The sequence below is a fragment of the Zonotrichia leucophrys genome, chromosome 1A (genome assembly GCF_028769735.1).
Source record: "Zonotrichia leucophrys gambelii isolate GWCS_2022_RI chromosome 1A, RI_Zleu_2.0, whole genome shotgun sequence".
In the NCBI taxonomy this organism is placed as follows: Eukaryota; Metazoa; Chordata; class Aves; order Passeriformes; family Passerellidae; genus Zonotrichia; species Zonotrichia leucophrys.
In genome coordinates this window covers 51,826,553-51,853,357 of record NC_088170.1, presented here as the reverse complement: position 1 = coordinate 51,853,357, position 26,805 = coordinate 51,826,553, and the positions used below count along the sequence as shown (strand labels likewise).

General features: G+C 36.4%; 1 protein-coding gene across 5 annotated transcripts in view; it reads left to right on the top strand.

Moving 5' to 3' along the window:
- The window catches only part of GRM8 (glutamate metabotropic receptor 8), a 314,502-nt gene that overhangs the window by 140,391 nt on the left and 147,306 nt on the right, over positions 1-26,805 (top strand). For all 5 annotated transcript variants that reach the window (XM_064702748.1, XM_064702745.1, XM_064702749.1 and 2 more), the window contains 3 exons: positions 1,558-1,693; positions 2,164-2,318; positions 3,245-3,382. In XM_064702748.1, coding sequence (XP_064558818.1) covers positions 1,558-1,693; positions 2,164-2,318; positions 3,245-3,382 — 429 coding nt within the window. The remainder of the gene's footprint in view (positions 1-1,557; positions 1,694-2,163; positions 2,319-3,244; positions 3,383-26,805) is intronic.

The window sequence follows — 26,805 nt, the reverse complement described above, 5'->3', positions numbered from 1 at the left end:
AATAAAATAAGAAAAGTACCTTCAGACATACCTTTATTTTGTTTAATTTGCTTAAAGATTAAATACACTGGGCTTAAGAAAGCTTACACAAGGGACCTTGGTAACCCCTTCATGTTAATCTACACACCAAGTTTCACCTAGCTGGACCCATGTTTGTGTTTGAATCCTACCACTGAAGGTGTTCATCAACCTAATTTGTGAAGTACTTTGGAAAAACAGAATTCTAACATTTTGATAGGAGGAACAAGATGGATGAGAATGTTGGAAAGCCTCCCCATACACAACACAGCCATCTAACTGTGACTTTAGTTGACTAACTGCATTTAATGCAAAGAAACATATGTGTCTCAAATGATCTTATACATCAGAAGATAAATACCAGCATTCATTGAAAATAGAGTACCTCTTTTAAAACTCATTAAAAATAGAACATCTCTTTTAAAACACATTCTTATTCACACTGAAAACAATCTTCAGTGTAGAAGTATTTAGATATAAGGGTACAAAATGTACAATTTGCTTGCTTTTGTCTAGTAACTTGTTACTTTTGGTCAGAGCTAAATATTTTCTCATTTTCTTAATTTTCTGGGTTTATTACTGATTAGATTCCCCCCAAATAGGCTGTTATGGTTGGAATAACAAAATTCAAGAACAACCATTGCTGAGTGTTCGATGTAGTGGCAATAGTTCTTAGAGAAAAAATAATTAAAATAAGCAAATCAGCAACCAATCAGAAAAATCACCTATGGTATTGGAAACTGGTAGCAATATGGACTCAGTGATTCATCAAACAGGCTTAAGAAATTTTTCTCTTGCATGCTGAAACGCAGATAACGCAGTGTTGTAATTGGAGAGTAGAGATTCCCCTGAATTGGTCTGTGAAAGCTATAAGGAATCACTAAGTTTCTGTAGAAATCAACCCTTTTTACTTGACAGGTAAAATTCAAAGATTTCAATCAGCACCCTCTGTCAGGAAGAAATATAATCTCTGAGGTTGTGTTAATTTGCTGATTAGTAATTTAGAATATTCAATGACAGCTTCTTAAATAATTAAGGCAATTTAAGACTGTCATAATAACAGTGAAAAGTGATCTGTATATATTCTCTGCTACATACTCTCTGCTGACAAAGCAGAGGTGTGTGACAGTACCTGATACCAAAGAGCCACATCATGAACACAAGGTGGCTGTAAAACTGCGGATCCATGGCTAATGCAGTGCTGTGGCAAGGCTGGGTTCTCAGTTGCCATGGATTACGTAGGTCTGGGGAACTCGGTCCAGCTGAGCCAGTGTGGTGCTTGACAACAGGGCTCAGAATGTTGTTGAAAAAAGTACTTAAAATATAAAGTAGCAGGTAATTGTCTTATACTCTTTAATGCAGCATTAAGTATGTAAGCCTGTACAAAACGTTTTGAAACACATAGATAATGTTACTTTTGACTGAGCTGTTGTATCTCGGATTAGCACCTCGCTTTGTCTGCTTGCCGGTTAGCTAAGAATTTTTTGAAGTGTAGATATTAACCGTGTTAAAATTCTTTTTTTATCCTTTTTTTCCTAGGAGGTGTTTGCATTGCTCAGTCACTCAAAATCCCTCGGGAACCAAGACCAGGAGAATTTGAAAAGATCATTAAGCGCTTGTTGGAAACTCCAAATGCTCGAGCAGTGATCATGTTCGCGAACGAAGATGATATTAGGTGCCTGTTTCCTAATTTTGTGTTTTGAAGATGTTCCTCTTCACAAAGATGCTTGGTTGGCTGGTAGAAAATAGACTAAAAAAAAGTTTCAGGTTCAATACTATGTAAAAATTCTTGAAAATCTGATGATAAGAAATGGAGTTGTAATTCTAGAGTGAGCTGGTCCTTTATTCTGTGTAGCTCCAGACTTCTCCTACCTCCTAGGAGTGCAGTGCCAATAGATAGTTATTTTGTTATTTGGCAACTGAAAAGGAAGAAACCAATAAGAATGCTAGAAAAACATGGCTAAAGATGAAACAAATTGTGTATTACTGTATCTTGAGTTCATTACAGCTGTTGTTGAGTATGCCTTAGACTGTGAAAATAATAGATTATTTAATTACTGTAAGCCTATGCATAGCCAAAATAAATGCTGGGTTTCTCAAGTTCTCATATGGAACTTGTTTAATTGGTCATTTGTTTGTTTGCAGGAGAGTACTGGAAGCAGCCAAAAAAGCCAATCTGTCTGGACATTTCCTCTGGATTGGCTCAGACAGCTGGGGGTCAAAAATTTCACCAGTCCAGCAGCAGGAGGAGATTGCTGAAGGAGCAGTAACCATTCTACCCAAAAGAACATCCATAGATGGTAAGAGGAATGTGGCACAAACCTTTCATTTTCTGTCAAAGTTCAAGTACTTTAGATATTTTTAAAAATAATGTAAAAATCATGTTGTCATTGATTACAGGGAATTCAGGAAAATCTTTCCAAGCAAGTTACCTGAGTTTGCCTGATACGACAATAATTTAATATATCTGTTGAGATGAGGAGATGCAGAATCTGCAATTAGGCAGTCTTGTAATTGTCTAATAATGGTGATACTTGGAGTTGAGAGCTTCTTAACCATAGCTTAGTCATTCTTTGGGACAAATAAGGAGAGTATTGTACGAATGATAATGAATCAGATTATTCTCTGGGGAGGAGATTGATCTGTGCCCCGCTTTGCACTCCTAAACTTTAAGAAGTTACCGTTTTAAGAAAGATTCTCACTTGGTGGATGAAGTAGAAATTGGTTTGCAGTACCTTATTCCTGTGAGGGTACTGGATATAGTAACGTCTATACTGATCTGGCTAAGTGTGCTAAACTGGTAATTGGTTAGGAAAAATGAACACTATTGATATTACATAGAGAAATTAGCCACAGGGAAATATTTATAAGGAGCTAATCCAGATGGGATACGTTATTCATAATTTCATTATGACAGCTTTGCGTGGGTAAGGCTGGTGATCATCAGGTTTAAGTAAGAATCTTTAGTTTCTCAACTTGTGTCATTAACTATATAAATAGAAGCAGAATTATAGGTGTCCTGGATGTCCTCTTGTTCAACAGAGCTACCCCATGATTTTATGTGGCCTTGAAATGAAGTATAATCCTTAGATGCGACTGTGCTCATAAAATAGTTTGTATCTAAAGCTTCTTCTTGTTATTGTATTTATAAAAATATGTTATTGTCTTTAAATTTATATTTTTATGTATCATATTTTAACGCTTCTTTCATTTTTCTTCAATGTAGGATTTGATAGATATTTTCGGAGCAGAACACTTGCTAACAATCGAAGAAATGTCTGGTTTGCAGAATTTTGGGAGGAGAATTTTGGATGCAAGTTAGGATCACATGGAAAAAGAAATAGCAATATCAAGAAATGCACAGGTAACTGTGAAAGTAAAACATTATCTGTAAATTGTTTATAGGAGTGACAGAAAGGAGCTGCTTTCTTTTCATCACTTTTCTGTCTCCAGTTCTGTCTCTTCTTCAGTTCTCCAATGCATATTGCTGAGTTGTAAGAAAAATGTGACATTTTTTAACCTGAAGAAAAAATTAATGGACAATGTATGAGAAATTTAGTAGTTAATTTGCACAAATACAATGATGGTGCAGATTTTATTAAAGACCAGTGCAAGTGGTTCAATTCCATTTATGTTTTCAATGACCTCCTCTATCACCCTATCTGTAGTTGTCAATATGATTTTTTTTTAGCAAGTGTGTGCATCATGGTAATTTTCATATTGTTTACCCTAAAGTATTTACAGTGAAAATTACATTTATGTTTAAACTATTGAGGTCTTGATGATAGGTCAAGTCTTGAACTCCTTATTTAGTTTACAAGCTGTGTTTGAGGATGAAAGTAAAAGCAAATCAATATGTTCTTATTACTTGTCCCCATGTGCAAAAGAAGGATCCTGTATCATACTGTAAAGCTGAAAGGCTCTAAAAAGTTTGAGCAAAAACTTGAAGTAATTGTCACTAGTTTTTGTAAACGTGCTTGCTCTGGCATCATGCCCAGATGCAATTGTCATGACACCTAATACAGCAGACACATCAGCAGCTGGCTTTGATCTTCTCTATGCGATGTTGCTTTCTTGGTGTTACTTGAAAAGTTTATAATGAGAGTGTTACTTTCTATGGCTACAGTAGATTGATTATGTTACTTTTTGTGTAGACATTTTTACCTAATATCAGGGCTCCTTGTGTCATTTCCTTAATTACTGCCACCACTCCCAGCATTGCTGGCTGTGACCATCATCTCTGAGTAGTGCCAGCAGCATTACACAATTTTTTTGCACTATGTACATAAGTTGTCTATGATGTGCCTTGATTTTCCTGGCAGTCTCTTCTTTCAACAAAAAATATTTTCCCCATGGAACATTAACTTTTTTTTTTCACTTGCTGTCCCAAGATTTCTGGCTGCTTGCTGACACACTTTCATGTAGCCTTTGTTATAGGGGTGCCCTCCCAAGCTTTCTGCATGCCAGCACCCCACTTCTTTTGGGCTTGTCACACAGAAGCACTTTGAAGTCTCCAAGAACATGGATTCCTGCACTTTCTGTAGCATCAGATTTATTGTGCCAGCAATTCAAACACTTACTGCACTGAGCTTCACAAGATACAGATACAATTTCACACAGAAATATCAGAGTCATGCATTCCCTCTGTCATTTCAGCAAAGCCTTGTCTTCTGCCTTTTACCACATATTTCACAAAAAATGGGTAATATTCAGTTCCTCACTGAGCTAAATGATAGCTCATTACTCTAATCCTTTACTCCTTGACCTTGATTCATATAGCAGTAAATCACAGCTGGATAGTTGCCCACATGTGGAAAGGGATTATTTTGTTATTGCTATTTTAAGTGGATAATAGGTCAGTTTTTAAAGTTCTTCAGGTGGAATGCCCGGTGTATGTGTTGTAGTTTAGGAAGCTCTAAATGGTACCACAGATGGTTTTATGACTTATCTCAGCCTCATCTGTCAGATTGAATTACCAAAAGTAGTGTGTGAAATGCATAGGCTGTATCTTGATCCAAAATAATTTCTAATTTGAAACAGATATCTTTTTATTTTATGGAAAAAAATTCCTGTATTTTCTTTGAACCTGAAAATAGAAATAAAATATATTTCTTGTGCCCAGAAAGTTAACATGGTGCTAAGTGATGGGACAAAGACATGGGAGGTCACATATGACAGTTGCATGTGCATTTTAATCATCAGGGAAAAAACAATGAATTATTCTGCAAAGTGCCTATGAGTGATAGGATTCTTGACTAAAACCATTTAAAAGTGGCTTGCCACAATAGAAGTTGTCCTCACTCAAACAGAAGCAGATCTGACACAAAGTGGCAATTCATAATGATCCCTATGCTTATCTAACTCAAATTTAAAGTGTTGAATAACAAAGGTACCCAAAATATGGTAATTTTAAGTATACTGAATCAAGAGGTGGTGGTGGTGGTGGTAGTAAGTTCAAAATAAACCTCCTGTGATTTAAGAAATATTATAGGTAGAGAATGGGGGAATGACCTCCAGCCCAATTTAGACTCAGAATTGCAAATTCTCCTGGCACATTTTTTTTGTCAGGGCCTCTCATGCACAAAAGAGAGGCAACAATGAAATCCTGACTGGTTCTTCATATCACAGCCCTCAAAATAGTTGTGTGTCTACTATGATCTTCTATGTCTGCTAAAAATTAAAGAGCGTCCTACCCATGAATTTATCTTTTCCTTGAGAGGCCAAAGGCATTCCTCATGGCCATGTCTGCTCTGAAGTAGTGGTGTTAAGTGAAAAAAATTAATGAATCCCCAAATTTTAATAAGAATATAAGAGCTGTTATAACTTTTTATTGAAAACCTTGAACTTCTTATGACCTTTCCCCATTGCCATTTTTCCTTGCAGTGGGCTTTCTCTGATATTTTGTGTGTAGCATCTCAGTCCTGATTTTCAGCTCAGCTCTTTAAAGGCATGTGCAGGTGGCCAAGCATAGGAACAGGTTGCCCACAGAGGTTGTGGAGTCTCCCTCAGTGGAGATATTCAATAACTGTCTGGATGCAGTTCTGTGCCACGTGCTCTGGGATGGCCCTGCTTGAGCAGGGAGGTTGGACCAGATACCCACTGGGGTCCCCTCCAACCTGACCCATTGTGGGATTCTGTGCTTCTGTATTCCCATCTCTAGTTCAGAACTTGAAGACTAAACGTAAAAACATAATTTATTCTAATTTTCCTGTATTTTATCTGTGCACTGCAGAAAATAAGATTCCCTTTGTGTTTTGCCCATGAGTTCAATTTGTAAGTCATGTCGCTGTCTCTATAAGAGTTGAAGATGTGTCTGGATGTGGCACTTTGGGATATGGTTTATGGGTGATTATGGTGGTGCCAGGTTGACAGTTGGTCTCGATGATCCTGAAGGTCTCTTCCAACCTTGATGATTCTGTGATTCTGTGGTGTTGTGATGTCAGTAGGCAGTAGTACTCTGAAAGAAATCCAAAAGCTCAAAATACAGGCACATTCTGAAAATCTCTCTCTCCAATGATATCAAAAGGCAAGGTGATAGGTATAAAGTTTTCTCAGGCTTGAGATGTATTTTATTATGCCTTTCTGTTTATCTTACTTAGGAGGTACTTGACTCTTTTTCTCATATAACATTTTTAATTCCCAACAACAAAACTGATATCCCTGTTCTCTATTTAGTCAAGTTATTCAAAGCTATAAATCTTTGCTGCCTGCAGTGAGGATGCTACTGGTCTAATCCAATTTCAAGCATTTTTTTTCCCTATGAAGATACTAGAAAATGCTTAATAGTGAGAAACCTTTCTCTCTTTTATTTTCCATGTAAAATCAAGAGTCTTTTAAGCACTGGAAGTATGAAAGGAATTTATCTTCCTTTAAGGTTAAGAATTACACAGGGGCATAAGCCTTCTTACCTTTTCTTTTCTTATACATTACTGACTATTGCAGTCTAGCATTGTAATAACTTGAACAGTTTATTTGACTTTTGAAATCCTGTTTATTTGTGGTTGCTGTTTCTTCTTATTCCTATAAAAATTTGTGCTCTGGAGATAAGTAAAGTAATAAGTTTCTTTTGAATTTTCCCATTTGTTTCTTTTCTAATTTTTGCCATGTTACAGAAAGCAATGATTCACCTAAGCTTTGAAAAAGTAATTTTTTTGCCACTATTGATTTGAAGCTAGCTCTCTGTGTTTCCGAATGTGAGTGTACATTGATCAAATCCTTAATATTAGAATAGTTCATTGAAAAATATTAGGGATTTCTTGTTCTGACTTTTCTGGAATTAAAAAATATCAAATTGGTCATTAACTTAGTAAGCATAAAACAATAATTCAATGACCACCCTTTAACTATTTTACTTGGGAAAGAAGAAAGGCCTTTGCAGAGGAAACTCATTAATCTTACTACAACAAAATGGAAAAGAAAGGAGCACTACCAAGATTAAACCATATGTAGAGGTTACAAGAAGCTTTACTTTACATATTTATTCAAGGTGTAGGTTTTCTACATTCACTGGAAACGTTTTTAGTGAGACATGATCCTTTCAGGGGTCTTCAGTAATCTTTTTCTAGCTGGGTTCTCTGTGGGGAGGAGAAGTGAGGAGATGGAAAGGTTTTCACTCATCCCTGTGCCCCAGCAGAAAAATGTAAAGGCAGAGAGAGTATTCTTTCATCCTTTGATTCCTGTTGATTCTTCAAGAGAAAGTGCCTGCCTGGTGGTTTCAGGAGATGGCAGAGACTCTAGCCTCTTGCTCTACTTTAAATTTAACATCCTCATATGTAATTTTTCCATACCCTCAGCTTCCCAGGTGACTCTACCAGGGGAGATATGGGAATGGAAATGTCTAGATTTTGTCTTTCTTAAGAAGGCTACAAAAGAATGAATACAATTATTTAAAAGGCAAAGACACTGCAGAATACTCTTTTAATAATTGCATTGAATAGAGACAACATACAACATCACTTTTTCTGAAAAGTAAAAAGTAATAATAAAAGAAAGCACCATTAATGATAAAGTTCAAAGAGAGAATAGTGGGAATTAAATGAAATCTATTTAGATTTTCTCTTATTAACCTCATAGACTGCTAATATTTGATTTCAAGCTAACAAAAATTTCAGAAGTCCTCTTTTTGTATTTGTATGTATTTGTTTGTGTGTGCTTATACAAGCAGATATGTGTTTGTGTTTGTATGCTTAAGCAGATAGAAATGTAACATGAAAGTCACTTACTATATCATGTTTTAATAGGAAAAAACACAGATTCAGCTTCAAATCTGACAAAAGAAGTCACAATTCCATTGAGATTTGTTCTGGATTTTACCCACAGAATCCCTTGAAGGCATCCATTATGTTCTTTGAACAGCAAAATGGGGTCCTTTAATAAAACATCAATCTAATATGGCCCTTTCTGAAATAGAACCTCAACAAAAATGTTGATTATGCATTTTCTTCATGTACATCCCCGCAGAAGGAGTTTTCCCCCTTTTTTGTATGGTTAGAATTCTAACTACTCTGCAATCCTAATCAGCCTTTAACTGCCTATAATGTCTGACTGTGCTGCTAAAAATAAAGATGGAAGAGTTTCCAAAAGTATAGAGACCTGTGTCAATTAGCCTAATTTAAATTTGCTCCATCAAAATGAGCTGTTTGTTTCACTGAAAAAAAATCATGGTGCAGTATAATAAAAACCATGCATACCTAGGAACTTCTCAGAGATATTATTTATTTTCTTAACTAACCTCTTTGAAATTACAGTTACCCCTAAAAATATTAATAGGAGGAAGTAAATTTACTCATGTGTGTATGCAATCACATTCTGAAAAGTTTTTAGGACAAATTGAAAACCAGAATGTGAATCTTTTAGTGGCACAATGGCTTGCTATTTTGTTTGAGTAATGGTTCCATTACCATCAAATCACTCCTAAAGTAGTTTCTTTTCTTGATGAGACCTACAGAAAATTAAGAAAACCAGAACAGATGCAGTTGAGATACATGAATTTAGCACAATTCTCAAGAGGCACTAATGCTTAGGAGGGACTCTTTTAGAGTACACAGAAATAGCTGTTGCTCTCCCTCTTTCTGATTTGTAACTGGGATGTGTAGGCATAAGAGTTAGAAAGGGTAATTCTTATTCTTTCTATTCTTTTGTTGTTGCTTGCCATTTTCTTGATTCCCATTTGAAATGTATCTTCTGCATAAACCCAAAATAAGTTTTGACATATTATTTATATTTCTGAAATGTCTATTGCTGTTTTGTGTGAGTACAGTAATCTGACATAAAAATCACAATAGTTGGATTTGCAGCATTAGCAGGAGCCAAGCTGGCTGTGGAATCTTTGCTACCAATCACATCCATTGGACACAAAAGACTTTGAGGGGAAATGGAGTGACTTGCAAATATATTATTGATGCAAAAGTTCCCACAGAATATTATTTTCTCTATTAGTTAGTACTTGATTTACAGGATATAAGCAATTTAAAAGATTTGAGAAAAAGGGAAAAGCAAATGGTGAAACAAAAGAAATTATTTATCTTTCTGTTGTGACCTCTATACTGATTGTTTGGTATTAAAATAGATTTCAACTTATTTTGATCTTAGACTACCAACGCCAGAAGCAAACCTATATATCTTAATAATTATATTAATTTTATTATAGATTTAGTAACAGTAAATGAAGTTATTTCATCAAGTAGCAATGGAAATACTTAGGATTGCTTTTCTATCATGAGCATTTTCAATACATTGAGTAATTACTCACCCGTGAAATGTCCCTGATTTATAAGTTATTGCTCATCTTTTGTGGAAGGGAGTTCAGACTGGTCACCTGTAAACAGATGTAGATGCTTTTAAATCTACCAAGTAGAATTTTTATTGCAGAAGTTGTCCATGAAAAATCAATGGGACGTGCACAATGAACTTTAGTATAATTCAGTGTAGGAAAGGAGGTCAGAATTTGTCTTTCAATGGTTAAGTGTAGCCATTAAATGTACCAATTATAGTTCAGTATTTCTAGAATATTATTTGTATCCAATATTTGAGTTAGATGTTTTTGTATGAAGGGCTCTTATGAAAGGTCAGGTAGAAGCACAGGTGTCCTTAATTTGTGTTAAAATCAGTGTACAGGGGACAAAAGGTATATTTGTTATATTGAGTTCACATTGGTTAAACTGCATGACTGGGCATAATGATTTGGACTCTGGACTAATGCATATTTAGGGCTTGCAGGCTTGAACTTGGAAGGAGCTCATGAGAATGGATTTACTTAATTCTCCAGCTTCTGGCAGGCCACCTCCATATGTCTCTGTAAACTGCTTAGACTGGTATGACTTACCCTGTGAGGATGCCCATCTCTCTTTACAGATTGCAAATAGTCCTAGATGAATGACTAAATTGGATCAGGTGTCCCACTTTTGGATTGCTCAAATCAGCTGAAATGGCTTCCATTCCATGGTTGCTCTGATCATTACTTTCTCAACAAAGCAATCTTCCTTCCAGGTTCCTGTAAAATCATGGTGATAATGCTAATTATTTTAAAAATATTAGTTATGGATATTAATTAAAGAGATAATTTAGCATTCTTACAGGCACTTTCACACATAGAAATAGAATGGGAGTCAATAAATGACAGTCCCCTTACACAGATTATCAGAAAATATTCCTCATACCTGAATATGTGACAATTTGCTTACTGATAATACCCCAGATTTCAAGGATGCAATATCCTGTGGACTTATGCAAAACTATTTTAAAATTACTTGTTGAAAAAGATTTACGTTTTTGTTTTATATTTAGGTCTTGCCTTAAATAAATAAAATATTTAATTATTCTGGGTAAAATCCTTTTATGCTGTGAAGAGATGGTACCAGGAGACAGAGAAATTAGGGATTTAAAAACTTTGATGGATCTACATAATGTGTGTGAGCTGTCACTGAGACAAATATAGCTGGTGTTGTGATCTCACAGACCCTGTGGAAAATAGATGACTTTCAGATTATTAAAGCAACACCGTGGAATGAGGTGTGCATCCTTTGGTGGTATCTCTGGTCATAACAGTAGGCAATGGCTGTTTAATGCTCTGGGGTTTTTCTGCTTGACTCAGAATTTACTGAAGTTTTGGCAGACAAGAATGGTCTTGGTTGATTTTTTACTTTTTTAAAATGTAAAACAGTGAAAAGGAAGGTCTATGTGCTACATACCTTCCAGCTGACCCCACAAAATTAAAAGATCCAAATGCCTTCGAAGCTCTGCAGTGATGGGGCAGGTGGTGTGCTGAGGTCATGCTCTTCAGGGTTCCCTTGTTTCCAATCTGTTCTTTATTTTTCCATGCGCTTAAATATAATATATTTGGGCCAGAGATTGATTTTTTCCAGGTTTTTTTTTTTTTTTTTGTTGAACAGACTTTCCTGTTCTATTCTTTCAAACAAAGAAGAAGAAAAAAGAGGGGGCACTTGCACATCACAAACCTGTTTGTATGAGTCCACTGAAATTTAAGTGCCACGTAAACATTGTTTGGCTCAGAAAATATGGGTGCTTTTTCACTCTTAGGGCTAGATTCTGATGATTGATAGACTTTTTCCTGAGCTGTACTCTAGAAAGAACAGTTCTTCAAAGACTCTCAGGTAGATCAACAATTATTCTCTCATCTTGAAATGAACAAATAATTTCCAGCACCAGAAGCACTTCAAGGTAACTTTTTAAATTGACTATGGCTTTGAAACTGCAGCAAACAAGAAACAAATTCATTTTATTCCTTTTAAATTTTGAAAAATTGACCAGGTCTCTAAAAGTGGCAGTTTTAGGAGCATTCTGAGTGCTGGCTTGAAGAGTGATACCTGCAATTGATATCTGCAATTGCTTGAATCTCTGCAATTCACAGAACCACTGTGAAGAATATATTAGAATGACAAAATCATTAAGGTTGGAAAATACCACCAACATCATGGAGTCCAACCTTTGACCAAACACCATCATGTACAGTTACTTCAATTTCAGAAATAACCTTTTATATTTCATATAAAAATCTGAATTTTTAAAATTCACTTTCCATTTAATCTGAAATTTTTTATCAATTCCTCTGTGAAATAATCTTGCATGTAATTTTTGATGATAATAAAGGAAATAGGGTTTGGAACACCAGAACAAAGATTTTGCAACTTAGTTTCACAGAGATAAAATACAAAGGATGTATAGTCAGACCTTCAATCCTGTACATGAGTGTTGCTTTATTGACATGAAGAGTTATGAGATTTGAGAGGATATGGCCCCCCAATGAGAGTAATAACTTGATTCTTTGTGGAAATCACAGAGTGGTCAGTAATCAAAGGCTGAGTAGCTAAGAAAAGCTTTAAAGGAAGGATCAGAAGGAAAGCTACATTGCTTTTCACTTCAGAAGATAAGAGTTAGATCTTATGAGTAGGGTGAAAATAAGCAGAGCTTTGTAGTCAAGTTGAACAGAACCTTGAAATAGAGACAAGAAGTATGAACATCCTATGAAAAGGGTAACCAACCAAGAATTTGATCTCAACAATGCTATCCTCTGAAATGTTCTAGTACCAATGAAAGCAAAATTGTTTTTGAGAGTGGACTACAATGCATATCGCTCTTTTGGTCTGCTGTCATGTGGTTTTGTTTTCCCCACAGTATGTACATATAAGTATATATATTTATTTTTTTCTCTTTTAACATGAATGTCTCTTCTGAAAAAAAGAACTAAAATTTCTTGTAACCTTCTTCACTGTAGTATTGAATCATGTTGGCTTTTGCTTTTGGAGCCTTTAACATAAATGCTTTATGTTTACTTCCAGTAATATATGTGACATTATGAACAAGAAAGCGTGTTTTTAGGATATGAATGATGGTTTTACCACCTTCCTCACCTTTTTACAGTGCTCCTTAAATAACAATGCAAAACAAAATCCTATACTAATTTTTTTTCCATGGTGTATATATTTATTTTTATTCAATTTTAGAAAGCTTCATCTGAGCATATATTGGTTTTTATTACAAAGGTGCTCATTTGTACTCGTATTTCAAATTGTGTCTAGAGAATTCATACACATAAAGACGAGCATCCTTTCTCTTCTTGGGATTCTCTGTTCTTGTTGGTCATTCACAATATCTCTGGCAGATGCTTCATTATTATATTTGCTTGCCTGAAATGTGGCTATTCAAAATTTCAAACAATCCTATTTTCATTATGTTCAAGTCTTTAGTAACTCTTTTATGAGACTGTACATTTTGCTATAGCTCAGTTTATTGATTCATTTACCAACAAGTTTATGATTATTTTTGTTTTTTTTTTCCTCAAAGTGCTCCAAAAGTTTTTAATGGTAGTTAAAACTAATTCTTATTTCAGTGTTAGGAATTAATTACATTATGATCAAGCATTTCAGGTGTAATTGTGCATACAAAGAAATTGCTGGGCAATATTTAGAAATACAGCTCCAGTCATGCAAGGTAGGCTGTATGGGGGCCACTTATGCATCAGTGCAGGACTGCACTGAACTCGGTAGCATTTCATAGCTGAAGGATCCCATGAATTATTCTAACTACCTAAAGAATGCCTTAAATATATTTTCTACCTGTGTAGAAATGTTCCATAGCCAGCCCCACAAGCAAATAGTCAGTTTAAGTGCTTGCACTTTGTGTTTTTGTGATACCTCCCTAGAGAGTAGGGAGTTAATGGAGAACATGTGTTATTAAAACTTTTCATTGATCATATGTTCTTCAATTTTGCATGTGATTGACTTTCTGATCAAATGATGATGATTTGACACTATTCTTTTGGTTTTGACATTCATACAGAGCTGCTCTCTTGGGCATTCAATTTTTAAATATTAACATGGTTTGCAGCATGCATGTATATATGTCTCAGTATGCATTAATCTCCTCTAGAAAATCTCCTTCCTCTTAATCCCTACCTGTATGCAGGTCTACAAAGGATGACTTTGGGGAAAAATCTTTTGCCTTTTCCAATGCCCTCTCCTGTCTCTAATCTTTGTATTACTGATCTCTAACTCACAATAGAAAGTCTAAGTGGGAGGTGAAGGACTGAAGAAATTATTGAGACTCATAGCAGGCAGCCTGGAGAAAGGGAAACTGATTCTGTGGGAGCTGGGCCTTAGGGCTGGACCTCTTTGTGTTGGCATGCACTGGTAGGCCTCAGGAGAACTTTTCCCAGTGCCCTCTCCCTTGTTCATAATCTTAGGTGGAGGAAAGCATTTAAAATGACTGCTGTTACACATAAGGAGCCTATTTTGGAAAGCGGGGAAAAATGTAATTAGGGTCAAAACCTTTATTCTTAATTTATTATTCAGGAAATCCTCTTGAGAAGCAGACCTGCAAAGAAGATCAATCTTCTATTTTAAAAAGGATTTTGGCATTTGGAATTGAAATTAAACTCGTCCATTTTACAATTCAAAGAAAAGAGAATTAAGCCTTATTCCACCCAATGAGAATACTCTAGTGTGTCATCTAAAATAAAAATCAAATGCATGTAACTAAAAATTTCAAACTGGTTCAGTTCTAATACGCATTTATAACATATCCTGTTTTTTTTCTACCATTTTCCCTACAACCCAAATATTGCTAAGTGTTTTAGAAAGTATAGTTACTGTAATGGAACTACATCCTATAGAGAAGTGTAACTCTGTAACAAACCCTCCCCATAAGTCTATAGCTTAAGATGAGGACAAAAATGTATGATTTGGGACCCAGAAAAAAAGATGTATTTTATCAGAGCAGTGTATAGTATTTTATTGTGTACAGTACACGCATGAACAGTAAATACTTTTGATGGAGCACAAAGTTGATGGAGAATAATGATAGTGTGTGTGAATGACATCCTGATTATGATGAATCACACAGATAAAAATATTGACATTCATGGCTAGTAGTTTTCCATGTCTCTGGACAATGGATTCATCCTACTATAGGACTATTTTCCAGCAGAAACTGTCTAAATTGGGCATTTGACCTCTTCCTCAGAATCAAAGATATGATTGTAGAAGTAGAATCTCAGGCAGGAGCTGGGTAAATTCACCACTTAGCAGTTATGTATTTCCTGAAAGCTAGCTATATCTGTTCCTACAAGATGATGAGACACTGTGAAAAATGCAAATTTAATGCTCCTGTAAAACTTTTTTATCTTAAATATTTTCAAAAATTGGAACATTTATGGCTCTTCTTTTATACTGGGCTATTATCCCTTGAAAAAAATAATTTAATGATTTACTGCACATGTATCATAGGGATGGGTTATTCAGCTTTTTTGAAAGAATAATTTTTGGCGGTACGATGACATCAGAAATGGAGCGTATTTGGATCCTGATGAGTTGTCATTCAAGAAAGAAGTTATTTCCATGGTTTGTTTTGTAATTCAAAGCACATTGGTAATTGTAGAAATCTCACCTTTAACATAAGCTTTCCTCATTCAGAAGACTTCTTGATGTCCTCTCTTATTTGAGGAGACTGTTGTGTTCAAAGATTCACAGAATTGTTAAGGTTGGAAAAGACCCCTAGGATCATCTAGTCCAACACTGCCACGTTCACCACTAAACCAGCTCCATATTCTTCTGACAATTAATAAAACCAAGTCCCTCTTTCTGATCAATAGGCTTTCCTCAGCCAGGTGTTAAAGCAGCTCCTTTTTAACTTTGCAGTATTCATGTCATCCAACAGATAAATTCTTGGTTACTGAGGTAAGAATGCACACAGCTATGTGGAAACAGATACCATTCCAGCTGTGCAGTTCTGTGAGATGGCAGGCTTTGGTGGACGAGAAACATCTGGCGATTGTGGGGGCTGAATGGTTTTCAGGGCTCAAAACAAAGCAAAGTCTTCAGTCAGTCAGAGAATATTTTACTTTTGTTAGGCCATTTGCAGAGTTTCAGATTTTTTTTTAATGCAGTGTATTAATGCTGTGAGGTTTCACTGTCACTTGCAATTGATAGGTATAGAAATGTTCCCACAATTAAGAACAGATAATTCAAATACAGATAGATTAGTAATATAGGCTGTGAGAAATATAGTATGCAAACTTAGGTCCATTGTCCATTCACACCTTCCAAAAAGGAGAGAGAAAAAAAGGAGATAAAATGTTACTTCTATCCTGTCCCAAATCATGTGTTGCCACCCATTTGATTGTTTTTCTGTGACATGCAGTGGTTTGTTAATTGTACGACCCCATAAAAAACTTTTAGACCTTACTGGCATATCTTCTTCCACTTATCTTGGTCTGTATCACTTACATAAATTGACCTTAATGAGGTGATTCTGAAATGACTTTCCTATTTTAAAGATTAAATATTTTCAATAGAATTCAATTGTGATGAAGTTTAGTGATGCCTTAAGTTTTAGCTTTCATACTTTTCAGGTGTGTAGTTCTGAGTGTTGATAATCTCTTTTCACAGAGTAGCTAGACAAAACAATTCCTTTTTCTAGTCTGGGACCAAGGACAACCATCACAAGCTTCAGGGCCAGGAAGACAAACTGTGAACTGAAGAGAGAAAACAGGGAGGATGTGACTTCATAATCTGGGGCCGTAACTGGACAATTACCAAATATGCAAATGGACCAAAACTTATAAAAGTGTGAGAACTCATGACGAATGATGCATTTTGTGACCATTTTGGGTTTCATCTTGGGTGTAGCTCTGGCTAGGCTCTTGTGCTGCCCAGGGTGTATCCATTAAGGCCTTTTAATAAATACTGCTTTATTTCTTAACTCTGTCTAGCCTCTGTTCTAGGTCAGCCTTCTCAAGGCAGCAGGATGACTTGCATGGAGATAGCAGCCTGAGCCTTGTATGGTTGTGTATCATACCTGATACTTCCTAGCATTGTGCTGGTAGGCTTGTAGCTTTGGGAAGTGGATCCATACCTGTTTTTTACCTTATTTGCAGCATTTTGCTTCATACTACTGTGAATCATTCTAATTACAAGAGGAAGGCATTCATTTTCAAACTTGCCTGTTGCAGTTCTTTTTTTGTTAGAAAAGCCCATTCAGAGAACAGAGGATGCGCAATTCATAATTCAGGTGCTGAACTTTTCCTTTGAGATGTGAGTGTTTGGGAACAACTCTGAAAGAAACTGAAATTGTGGCACCATAGCACTCAAAGATGCGAACATTTCAGAAATGCTGACAATTCTGACAACGAAGGAGGAACCTCAAAGAACATCAGAGTTTGGTGCCTGAAGAAGAAATTGATAATTTACCTCAGCTGCGAAATAGAGAGTTGTTGGGCCTTAGAACAGATGGAGAGAATTATATGCATGTCACTGTGAGAAAGGGAGAAAGAATTTTTTTTTAATCTTGTCTGCTTATTTAGTGGTTTAATTTCTTTGTTATTTTTATATCTTTTCTTCATCTTCTGCATAATCAGTTCTTTCTCCTTTTCATTTAATTTCATCTGTTGAGTTTATCAAGCTATCTCAAATCACTCTGTAGAAGCAACTTTTGGATTAGTAGATTTGTTAGGTCCTAGAGTATAATAATTAGGTACATTCAGGTAGGCTTGAAAAGGAACAAATAGCATGAGTTTTCACAGCAGCTACTCAGTGTGACACTCCTATGTGTAAGAATAGTTTTGACTTTTCTCACTTACACATGCCGGTAGTCTTTTGTAGCAGCTGATCCCCAGTTGAGACTTACTCCCCTTTACAGCTTGAATGCATGACTTGTTTCCATTAGCACTGTCAGGGTGTTTAAAATCATCTTGCAATTTTGTTTCACCTACATGGTGACTCAGTGGTAGAATGTATTAATAAAAGTTTAGAAATAATAATGGTGTTTACCCTTGAATTTAGAAGACTTTGAGGATGTACCTATATAGTGTCATAGAACTGGTGCAGGTTCACACAGGAATAGATTTATTTCTTATGCTCTGCTAAATTTCCTGTGGAATGCTGAGTGCATTAGGATCCATGGTAACCAAGTCTGCTGCAACGCTGTATTTCTGTGCTGTTGATAATGCAAGTCCATCTAATTAGCACCAAATGTCAGGGTACTAAGAGGAGCAGGTGGCACCATTTGTATCTGAAGTAAATACAAACACAGTATTTATGTGCAAAACCAGGCAAAATAAAGCCTTTTATAAAGTCTGTTATAGATGGTTTGTGTGATTAATAAGGTCTGAGAGGGAAAAGATAATTATAGCTGTGACCCATGAACTGATAATTTCAACTTCACGTTGAACCAAATGCTACTGATAGGAAATATTTTAATCTTGAGCCCTTGAAGAAATAAGTTCTATTACTTTAGGAATACAGACTGTAATATTTGGCATTTTTAAAGTGCATGGTTCATTCCCAGTTTACATTATGTTTTAAAAGTTGTTAGGAATAATGACAATTATGGATAAAAAGAAGGTGAATTTTAATAACCTTGATTTTCATGAAATCTTAGAGGCTGCAAGCAAGACCTCTTATGCAGTGTCTTTAGGTGACTTGAAGGACTCATACAAACCTATGTGAGACTCTGTAATCTACATAAAGGCAGTGTACATAGAGCTGAAGTGAAAGGAAACTGCTATTGATCTGTCTAGATGCATTTATAGACATAAAGAAAGACAGATGTCTCCAGAAATCTAACAAAAATCATTGTCTGGATGTGCTTTACACTGTTGTCAAACAAGGAATACATGTTCAGGAGAGATGCAACTTATGGGCTTCAGTAAAAACTTAACTGTAATCCATAAAAACTTAAGTGTAACCCATGTTTGTGCCAAAAAGTATTGCAAGGCCAGGAGCAGGAATGGGACTGAAGATGCATTTATATCTCAGAAACACTGCTTGTCCCTTGTCAGGTGTCAGTTTTTGCCAGGAACAAAAATAGTCCAGGATGCTGCGATCTCTTGTGTCTCATACCTGATTCTATCATAGACAACTTGATTTCCAGGGATTCCAGCACAGAGCTAAACTGCTGCTTGGGCACCACTTTTATAGCTCCATGAAAATGTAGAAGGTAAATAACTGGAAGTTATGGGGGCCTTCACATGGCTGATTCACACTTTGCAGATTTTGCCTATGATGACTACATTGTTAGCGTGACTTTAAACACTAAACTTCATTTTTATGTTGTATCAGTCTAATTAATCATCTCATACAAAAATATTCACTAAAATGAAAGATAACATCTATATTAAAATTTTAAAATTTCTGAAATAGCTCCGTAAATTTGGCACCTGATATATAAATAAGTTTTGCAATTCCATCCATATTATGAAAATACTGTGCTTTTTCCCATATTACAATTTAATTAAAAAATATTAGCTATCTCTTAACACACTATTAAATGTATTTTATTCCCTTCCCTTTACAAATTAGATATTAAGTCTTCCTTTTCTTTTTATTTTTATTTTTTCCATTAAGGAGAATTTGATGTTGAGACAGAAAACAAAGGGAAAACGTGATGAATGCTTTAATATATTTTGTGAAAACCCCAGAACCTGAAACATAATAATTGTAAGAGGATGAACATTTAAGGAGAGAAAATTAAAGTAAAATTAGTGTCTTGCAAATTTGGAAGTACAGAACATATTGTACTGAGAAAAAAATAAATAAACTTCCAGATGAAAAGAACACCCAAACATATCCAGAAAAGATTAAGAGACCAGAGTAACTAATAAAGAAAGAATATAAAAGGCAACATTTCCAAAAATAATAACATACTCCTCCTTGTAGCTGTAAAGGAGAGCAAAAGAGCCATACAGCTTAAGGGTAAAAATGTAACTGGGCTTAAAAAAGCAAGTAAAGCTAATTTTTTTAATGTTAAAAGTTCTCATCATTAAACAAATATTTCAATTCAAAGCAATTGCAGAATGCCATCAGATCTTTAAAAATAATATTCAGAAAGATAATCTTCAGTACAAAATATCACTTGGTTAAGAAGGAAAATAAATACAGCTAATTTTTTACATCAGCCTAGCACATTCCAGTCATGTTTTCTTACACATCTCCTTTGCAGAGTAGCTGGCTGTAAAGTGTGACTTGTTCTGCTCTGGAGCAGTTAGGGAGCCAGCAGAGTTGTAGTTCACAGTCTTTGTTCTCTTTCTGTTACTTTGGACAAACCTGTAAAGCCTGCTGCTGGTTGAAATTTCTCATGGCATCTCCAGTTTGCTGATAAAATCCAGTGCATCAAGTGACAGCTCCCATCTCCTTGAGTACCTTCAGATGTTTCTGAGTCCAGAGATACCCTCCTTCTTTAAGAGTGAAGATACCAGTGACTGACAGCAACTTGCATCTTTGCGAGGGAGTATTTCCTGCTGCTGGCAATATCAAACACTTCTGTTTGCATAAAGGAAATGAAGTTATCATGTCCTTCCAAAGAAAGCTTCTGTTCCTACTGGAGTCCAACTCTGAGGCTGTCCAAAGTAATACTCTTGCTACAGAGAAGTGTTAAAAGACAATGAACCACAGTGGCCTTCTTGCCTCAGAGAAACAGTGATTTCCATCTTGGTTTGCCCTACAGCACCCTTGGAAACTCACAGAGAAGAGATGATTGCTCTTTGGACAAGGTTGCTGATGTGACTGGGTTCATGTAGTCAGTCTTAATGTAAATGCCCATCCCTCCAGCCCTGAACGAGTCAATGATATGCTGATTTTCAAAATAATAACTATGATAAGTTGTCATGCAACCTTGTGCTAATTTCACACGGGCCAGATCAGTCACTGGAAATAACTATGATAAATATCCTCTCCCACTCACTTTATTGTATGTGTACAATAAGGAATGTGGCTGAACAGCAGGCAGGAAGGCTGCCTGATATCAGTGCTCACACTGCTACAGCACCAGTGTCATGGTACCAGCAAGAAAATGGGGAAACTGCTTTTTTTTTTTTTTTCTGGAGACAACGGAACATGGTTATGGGGGAGAGTGAGATAGAACAGCTGGGGAGTGATAAATGTCATGAGTGAGGATGCTGCTGCACAAATACAGGCATGGACTGGAACCAGGAGTTCCAGGCATGGAACTCCTAAGGAGGGGCATGGACCTGGCAGGAATCTGTGGGAGGGCTTGCAGAAGCTTCCTCGAAGGAATGGGAAAGCTGAGAAGACCACAGAAAATGTGCTGCAGTCCAGGAGGCTGATAAAAGTTTTTGACCTAGAAAACAAGAATGGAAATACTTACTCTGTGAGATACAGTGAATAAGGGAAAGATTTGTTTGCAAACCCTTTTATTTTACTCTGTCTCACCATATTATATTGAAATGGACATTTAAAAGTCACTTGCTTTAGTGTGTGTTTTAATAAATCATTGATGCTGCAGGCTATTTTAGTGTGTTTAGTCTGGTGACTTTTAAGGGAAGAGTACCAGTGGTTCCAACTTCAGAGTTATGGCCAGCTGAGAGCCTGTCACAACAATTTTTCAGTCACTCTCTCTCCTGTCCTGCTCACTTGCACCAGGGCAAAAAGCAATGGCTTTGCAGAACCTATTAGCCTCTTCTGCACTGCTTTAGTTCACTGCCTAAAGAAATAAAAGGAACTTTTTATGACTCTTAGTATTTATTTGGGTTTTACTGTGCAGAAATATAACCATCAGGCTTTTATATGGATAAGGATAAACTTAACTGCATGCAAAGTCACATAAAGAGATCTTAGCAGGAATGTAGAAATGTTTAGAGATTCTCACTGATATGTGTCTGTTCTTTGAATTAGATGAATGCAGACTCTGAATATTGAAAATGACTAAACTGTAAAAGATAATGGCCACCTTTTAGTGTCAGAGGAAATCACTGATCTGTCATCCCTGTCAAAAAACTGCAAATGTGGTTTAGACCACATATCCATCAAATTATTCAAAAGCAAATTACTTTATATAAAAAAAATCTTAGCAACTTGAAATCTAAGTTGAGGACCTGCACTGTTCACAAAATTTGAGGAAAAGAAGAAAATGTTGGGTCCTAAATCTGTCATTTGTGCTGCCAGCATTTCATGTGCTGACTCTTTGAAGATTTCACAGTGAATGTATGAATCTAATAACAGGCATGTCACTTGGTCCTACTGTGCTGAAAGTGATCCTTCCTGCAAAGAAGTCTGAAACAAGCATTATGTTCACACTTATGTAGAAGATAGAAAACCTCAAAGTTTAAAAAGAGGGAGCAGAAGCCTCATTTATAGTGCAAGTGGGAGAATTTGTATCAGGGGAGGTTTAGGTTGGATGTTAGGAAAAGATCCTTCCCCCAGAGATGTTGGGCAATGGAACAGCTGCCCAAGGAAGTGGTCACAGCACCAGCCTGAGAGCACTCAGTGCTCTCAGGCACAGGGTGTGATTCCAGGGGATGGTCTGTGCAGGACCAGGATCTGGGCTCCATGATCCTGTGGGTCCCTTTCAACTCAGCATATTCTGTGAAATCAGCATTTTTATAATCCGTCTCCAAAGGGAAGCAGGAGAGAAATTGAGTCTGGAATTCTTGCTGTAACTCTGGAGGCTGGAACTCCACTGTACTCTGTTCGGTAACCTTAACTGTACTGGAACAATAAGTAGCTAGCAAATGAGTCTCTAAAGAAATGCCACAATTCTTTAATGGCTATGGTGCTTGCTGTTGAAGATCTAAATTATTGAATTTAGATGCCTATAATTGACAAGCAGTTCTTCACCTGAGATCCTGGAATCACATGGCCCTTTTCCCTTGCAAAGAGTGTATGTAGCTAAGGTGGTACTTGTAGAAAGGTTGATTCATATAAGCTGAGGGTAGCAGTTGGGCACTCAGTGTAGACTGAGATTTCACCAAGCCTTGTTTTGCATAAATGTTTTTTATGTAAATCCTGACTGCTTGGGCTGCTGAAAAAATAAAAAAAACCCAAAAGAGTTGAAAGACAAAGAAGGGAGAGTGTCTCTGATGAAAGGTGATTTTTTTAGAGAAGGGTCTGTTCCAAGCAGCCTTCCAGGGCTGAAGGCAGTAGGTTTGTAGGTTTAACTTCCTCAATAAGACACTGAAGTTGTACAGTGGTCAAAGAAGAAGATTAGCCAAGGGAAGCAGAATTCCAGGAGTAGGTGGTAGAATTGTTCCAAAGTCTCATCACTGATATAGACACACCAGTTAATAACTAGGAGCAAAGCAGTCAGCTGACTCTTAAGTCCTGAGAATGTTTTACATATCTTGTATTTACCATTTTAAAAATTGTTTTTCCTATTCTTAATGAAGTATCTAACATTTTCCTTTGCTAAATGACAGCTTAGCCATAACTAGCTGTAGTTATCTAACACTGAGACCTTTCCTGCTCGAGGAGCAACACAAGTTTAAGAGTGCCACAGTGTGTGTGTTCGCTCTGCTCGTGATTTCTGAAGGGTCTCAGGAGCTGGCAATTATATCCTTAGAAAGCTGTGGGAGTCAGTTTGAAGTCTGTAATACCAATGGAGAGGAATTGCCCTGAGTGGATCAGTATAAAGCGTGCACAGAGGAACATAATTTCAGATCCAGGGATTAAATCACAGGCATGAAACATTCCTTTCAATGTATTGATATCTGTGCCATCCTTGTCATGTCATGTACACAAGGTGACAATACAAAATAAGTGAGCTAAGTAGGATGACTGGAAGCAATAGATTAATTTAACACTTAAGCAGGCACTGGCAAACACTATGTACCTGTCTTCTGGAAGAAAACTGGAAAAGTTTTAAAGAGTGTGAAAATTTTAAAGCATTTCAGAATAGATTTTGGGTTTTTTAAATAGACCAAGAAAGTATGGATTTTAAAATCCACAGCGAAGAGAAATCTCAAAAGAAACAAATATAACTAGGAAATGAAAACAATTTTAAAAAAAATTAGTTCAACTAAAAGGACAGGAAGAAAACAGAACACTTCTTTCAGTTTTTACAGAGGGTACCTAAGGTAGGAATCCAGTTGATAAACTCTTGCAGACGATGATTCAAATATTTGATGGCTTAAAGCGGGTAATGAAAACAATAATTAAAGAAGTCTTGTAGCACAACATATAGAAGGTATTATAGAATAGTGATTATATCATTTGCATAAGAATTTTTCCCTAAACGAGTTCAGTTAAAAAGCACTCATTTACTTTCACCTATTTACTCTCACCTATAAATAGGATTGGTCACATGGGTACAGAGTACAGTATTTACATTGGATGACTTTTAAAATGCCGCAGCATAAGATCAGTCATTTGTGCCAAGATTTTTTTTTTGTTTTTCTGTCTCCAGAATATTATGCTCTTAAGTTCTGTTATTATGTCCTTATTCTGTTTTATTAATGTTAGTTCTGTAACTGTGTGTCTAAAGGGCACGTGAAGAATTAATTTTCAAACACTTTTTATCTGCCTATGGGTTACTGTAATTTTCTACATCCCATTAGCAGTAACCTTCATAGTCCCTTTTCTTGCAGACAGTATGGCTACTTCTGAAGCTTTTGAAGCACAGCCCTGTGTATCTTTGATTTTCTGCAATACTGCTTGAAAGATGGAAATGTCAAGCTGGATGACAGCTAATGAACTGAGTGTTCACTAGTTCATCACATTGGTTTCACCAGAAGCCTTTTAGTTACAAATTTGAAATAATTATCTTTGGTAGCATGAGATCACTTGCCTTCTCTGACAGAAGAATTGACACTCGTCAGAATGGCAACTGGCACTTGGAAGGGGCAGATCTAACCATGGAGTTGCATAGTGTTCTGTCAAAAGAAACTTAGTGCCATTGTGCATGAATTTGTGATGAATCTGATCTCTGCAGCTTTGGCCCCAGTGAAGGCTCAAAGACATCTGCTCTTCAGCTATTGTGAGTTACTCCTGTTGACTGAATTTTTTGTTTGGTAAGGGTTTAAACGTGTCATTTTAAGACATGGGGGACCCTTCACAGCTTATCAGTGCTTGTGTGGGACACCTGTTCCACCTTGGGCCAGCAGGAAAATAGGGTTTGGTTCAATGCTAAGCACTTGAGTCTGAAAAGGTAAACACAACACCTCGAGTACTGTGAGGTGCTTGGTGTTTTCCTCAGGAGAGAGGAGACTTTCATTTCTCTAGATAAGGGGTTTACCAAGCCATTGTCTGCGTGCTCCCCAGATCACACGAATCATCTCTGCCTGTCCATGGGCAAACAGAGATTGCAGCTGGGAGTGTTTTCCTGACTCCAGGCACCAGAGCAGCTGCTCCCCCTCATGCTTGTGAGCAGTGTCTGAGCTCTTGCTAGATCCTGCCTAGAAAGAAAGGAAGAGGTCAGGCAGAGGCAATTTTGTGCTATGAATTTATGTTTCAATCGTGAAAATATCCAGAGTGGCTGCAAGCAGGAGCATGTGAGGAAAGGATGACATTGTACCGATCTCCAGAAATATTTTACTTTGAGGTTTCTGTTACACTTCTCTAGGGGAATGCACTTCCAGTTGCCTGTTGCTCACATCCTTTTCTACTGACAGAACAATGTATCTTACTCAATACCAAGACTGATATGATTCCTAATGGGACAATGTCATTATCTTCCTAAATGAATAAGCAGATTCTGCCTGTCAGTTTTATGGCCACAGCACATCATGTGGGAGACTACAGAATCCATCTTATACATGATTACAAGAAAATGAGGTAATTGAACTGAAATTTTGTTTGAGGTACCTTAATCAAAATACAAAAATTTGATTGTCTTACTACGTTTACCTGACATTTTTCATAATTTTATTTGGAAAGCAGACACTGATTTCACACAGTGAAAAAATGTTTTTATTAGAAAGGCTTGGGAAGCCTAGCTATAAGAAAGCACACTAGGAGAAAATTATACTTTAAAAGAGGCTGTTCCATGCACTTTTCTTGTGCATTGAGGCCTGATGTTGAACATTTCCTCATTTTATAGGTTGGAAGCTTTATGCATAATTATCAAAAGGTTTTTTTAATTTAAAAATCATTCTTCATAAGACCTACGATGTTTTTACTGTGTAGAAATATAAAAATATACATCAAAGGCAATGACTTTAAATTATACTGGTTCCTGTTCTGTGGTATGGCAGGAATTCTCAATTACTCATAACAATCAGAAATAAACCTATGAAAGATAAAAGCTCAGAAGAGATCTCATGGGTCACTGATTTAAATTCCTGGTAAATGCAGACTCTTAGATCACAGAACCTAATTTATGAATTTGATGGTTTGTTTTCAACTATAAAGTTTCCTCCATCTCTCTGTTTTGCCTGATCTGGGGAAATGGGATGTTGGAACGCTCTGAACGCAGCTCCCCTGGACAAAGAAAATCCCTTTTTCTATTTTCTATCTTTTATTTTATGACTCATGACTCTTGCACTCCCTGCTTCATGAGAGTGTTCTTCTCCAGGTGCAAGACTTTGCACTTCAAATGAGTCAAATCACAAGAATCATAGACTTTAGAAATGGACAATACTAATTTTTTTTTTATTTATCTAAGACTCTGGAGGAAATTTCCTATTGTTTTTTGGCAAAAAAAACTGTTATGTGTATTTTGCTGGTGAATGAGAAAATATTTGGAAATGGTGTCAGTGACTATTAAGTTACTATTTTCTTATTCTTTTTTAGGCACTTTATTTAGATAGGAAAAAAATAATGACATTATTGTGCAAATTATGCAATTACACTACTAAAGAATGGATGTATCACCCCAACTCATTTTAGGAAAATGTTGCCCTGATATAGACATACAGTCACAAAGATGCCAGAAGAAACAGTTTATTTTCCATGTTTGGTGTTCAGAACAAGGAGGGATGCTACTACACGAGCATGAGTGTGACTAATAGAAGGGGATGCAGTTCCTTTCTTCAAATTTACACTGGCACATTCAGAGCTTGAATTTCTTCTCAGGTGATGTAGATACAGTTGTGCAGGTACATGA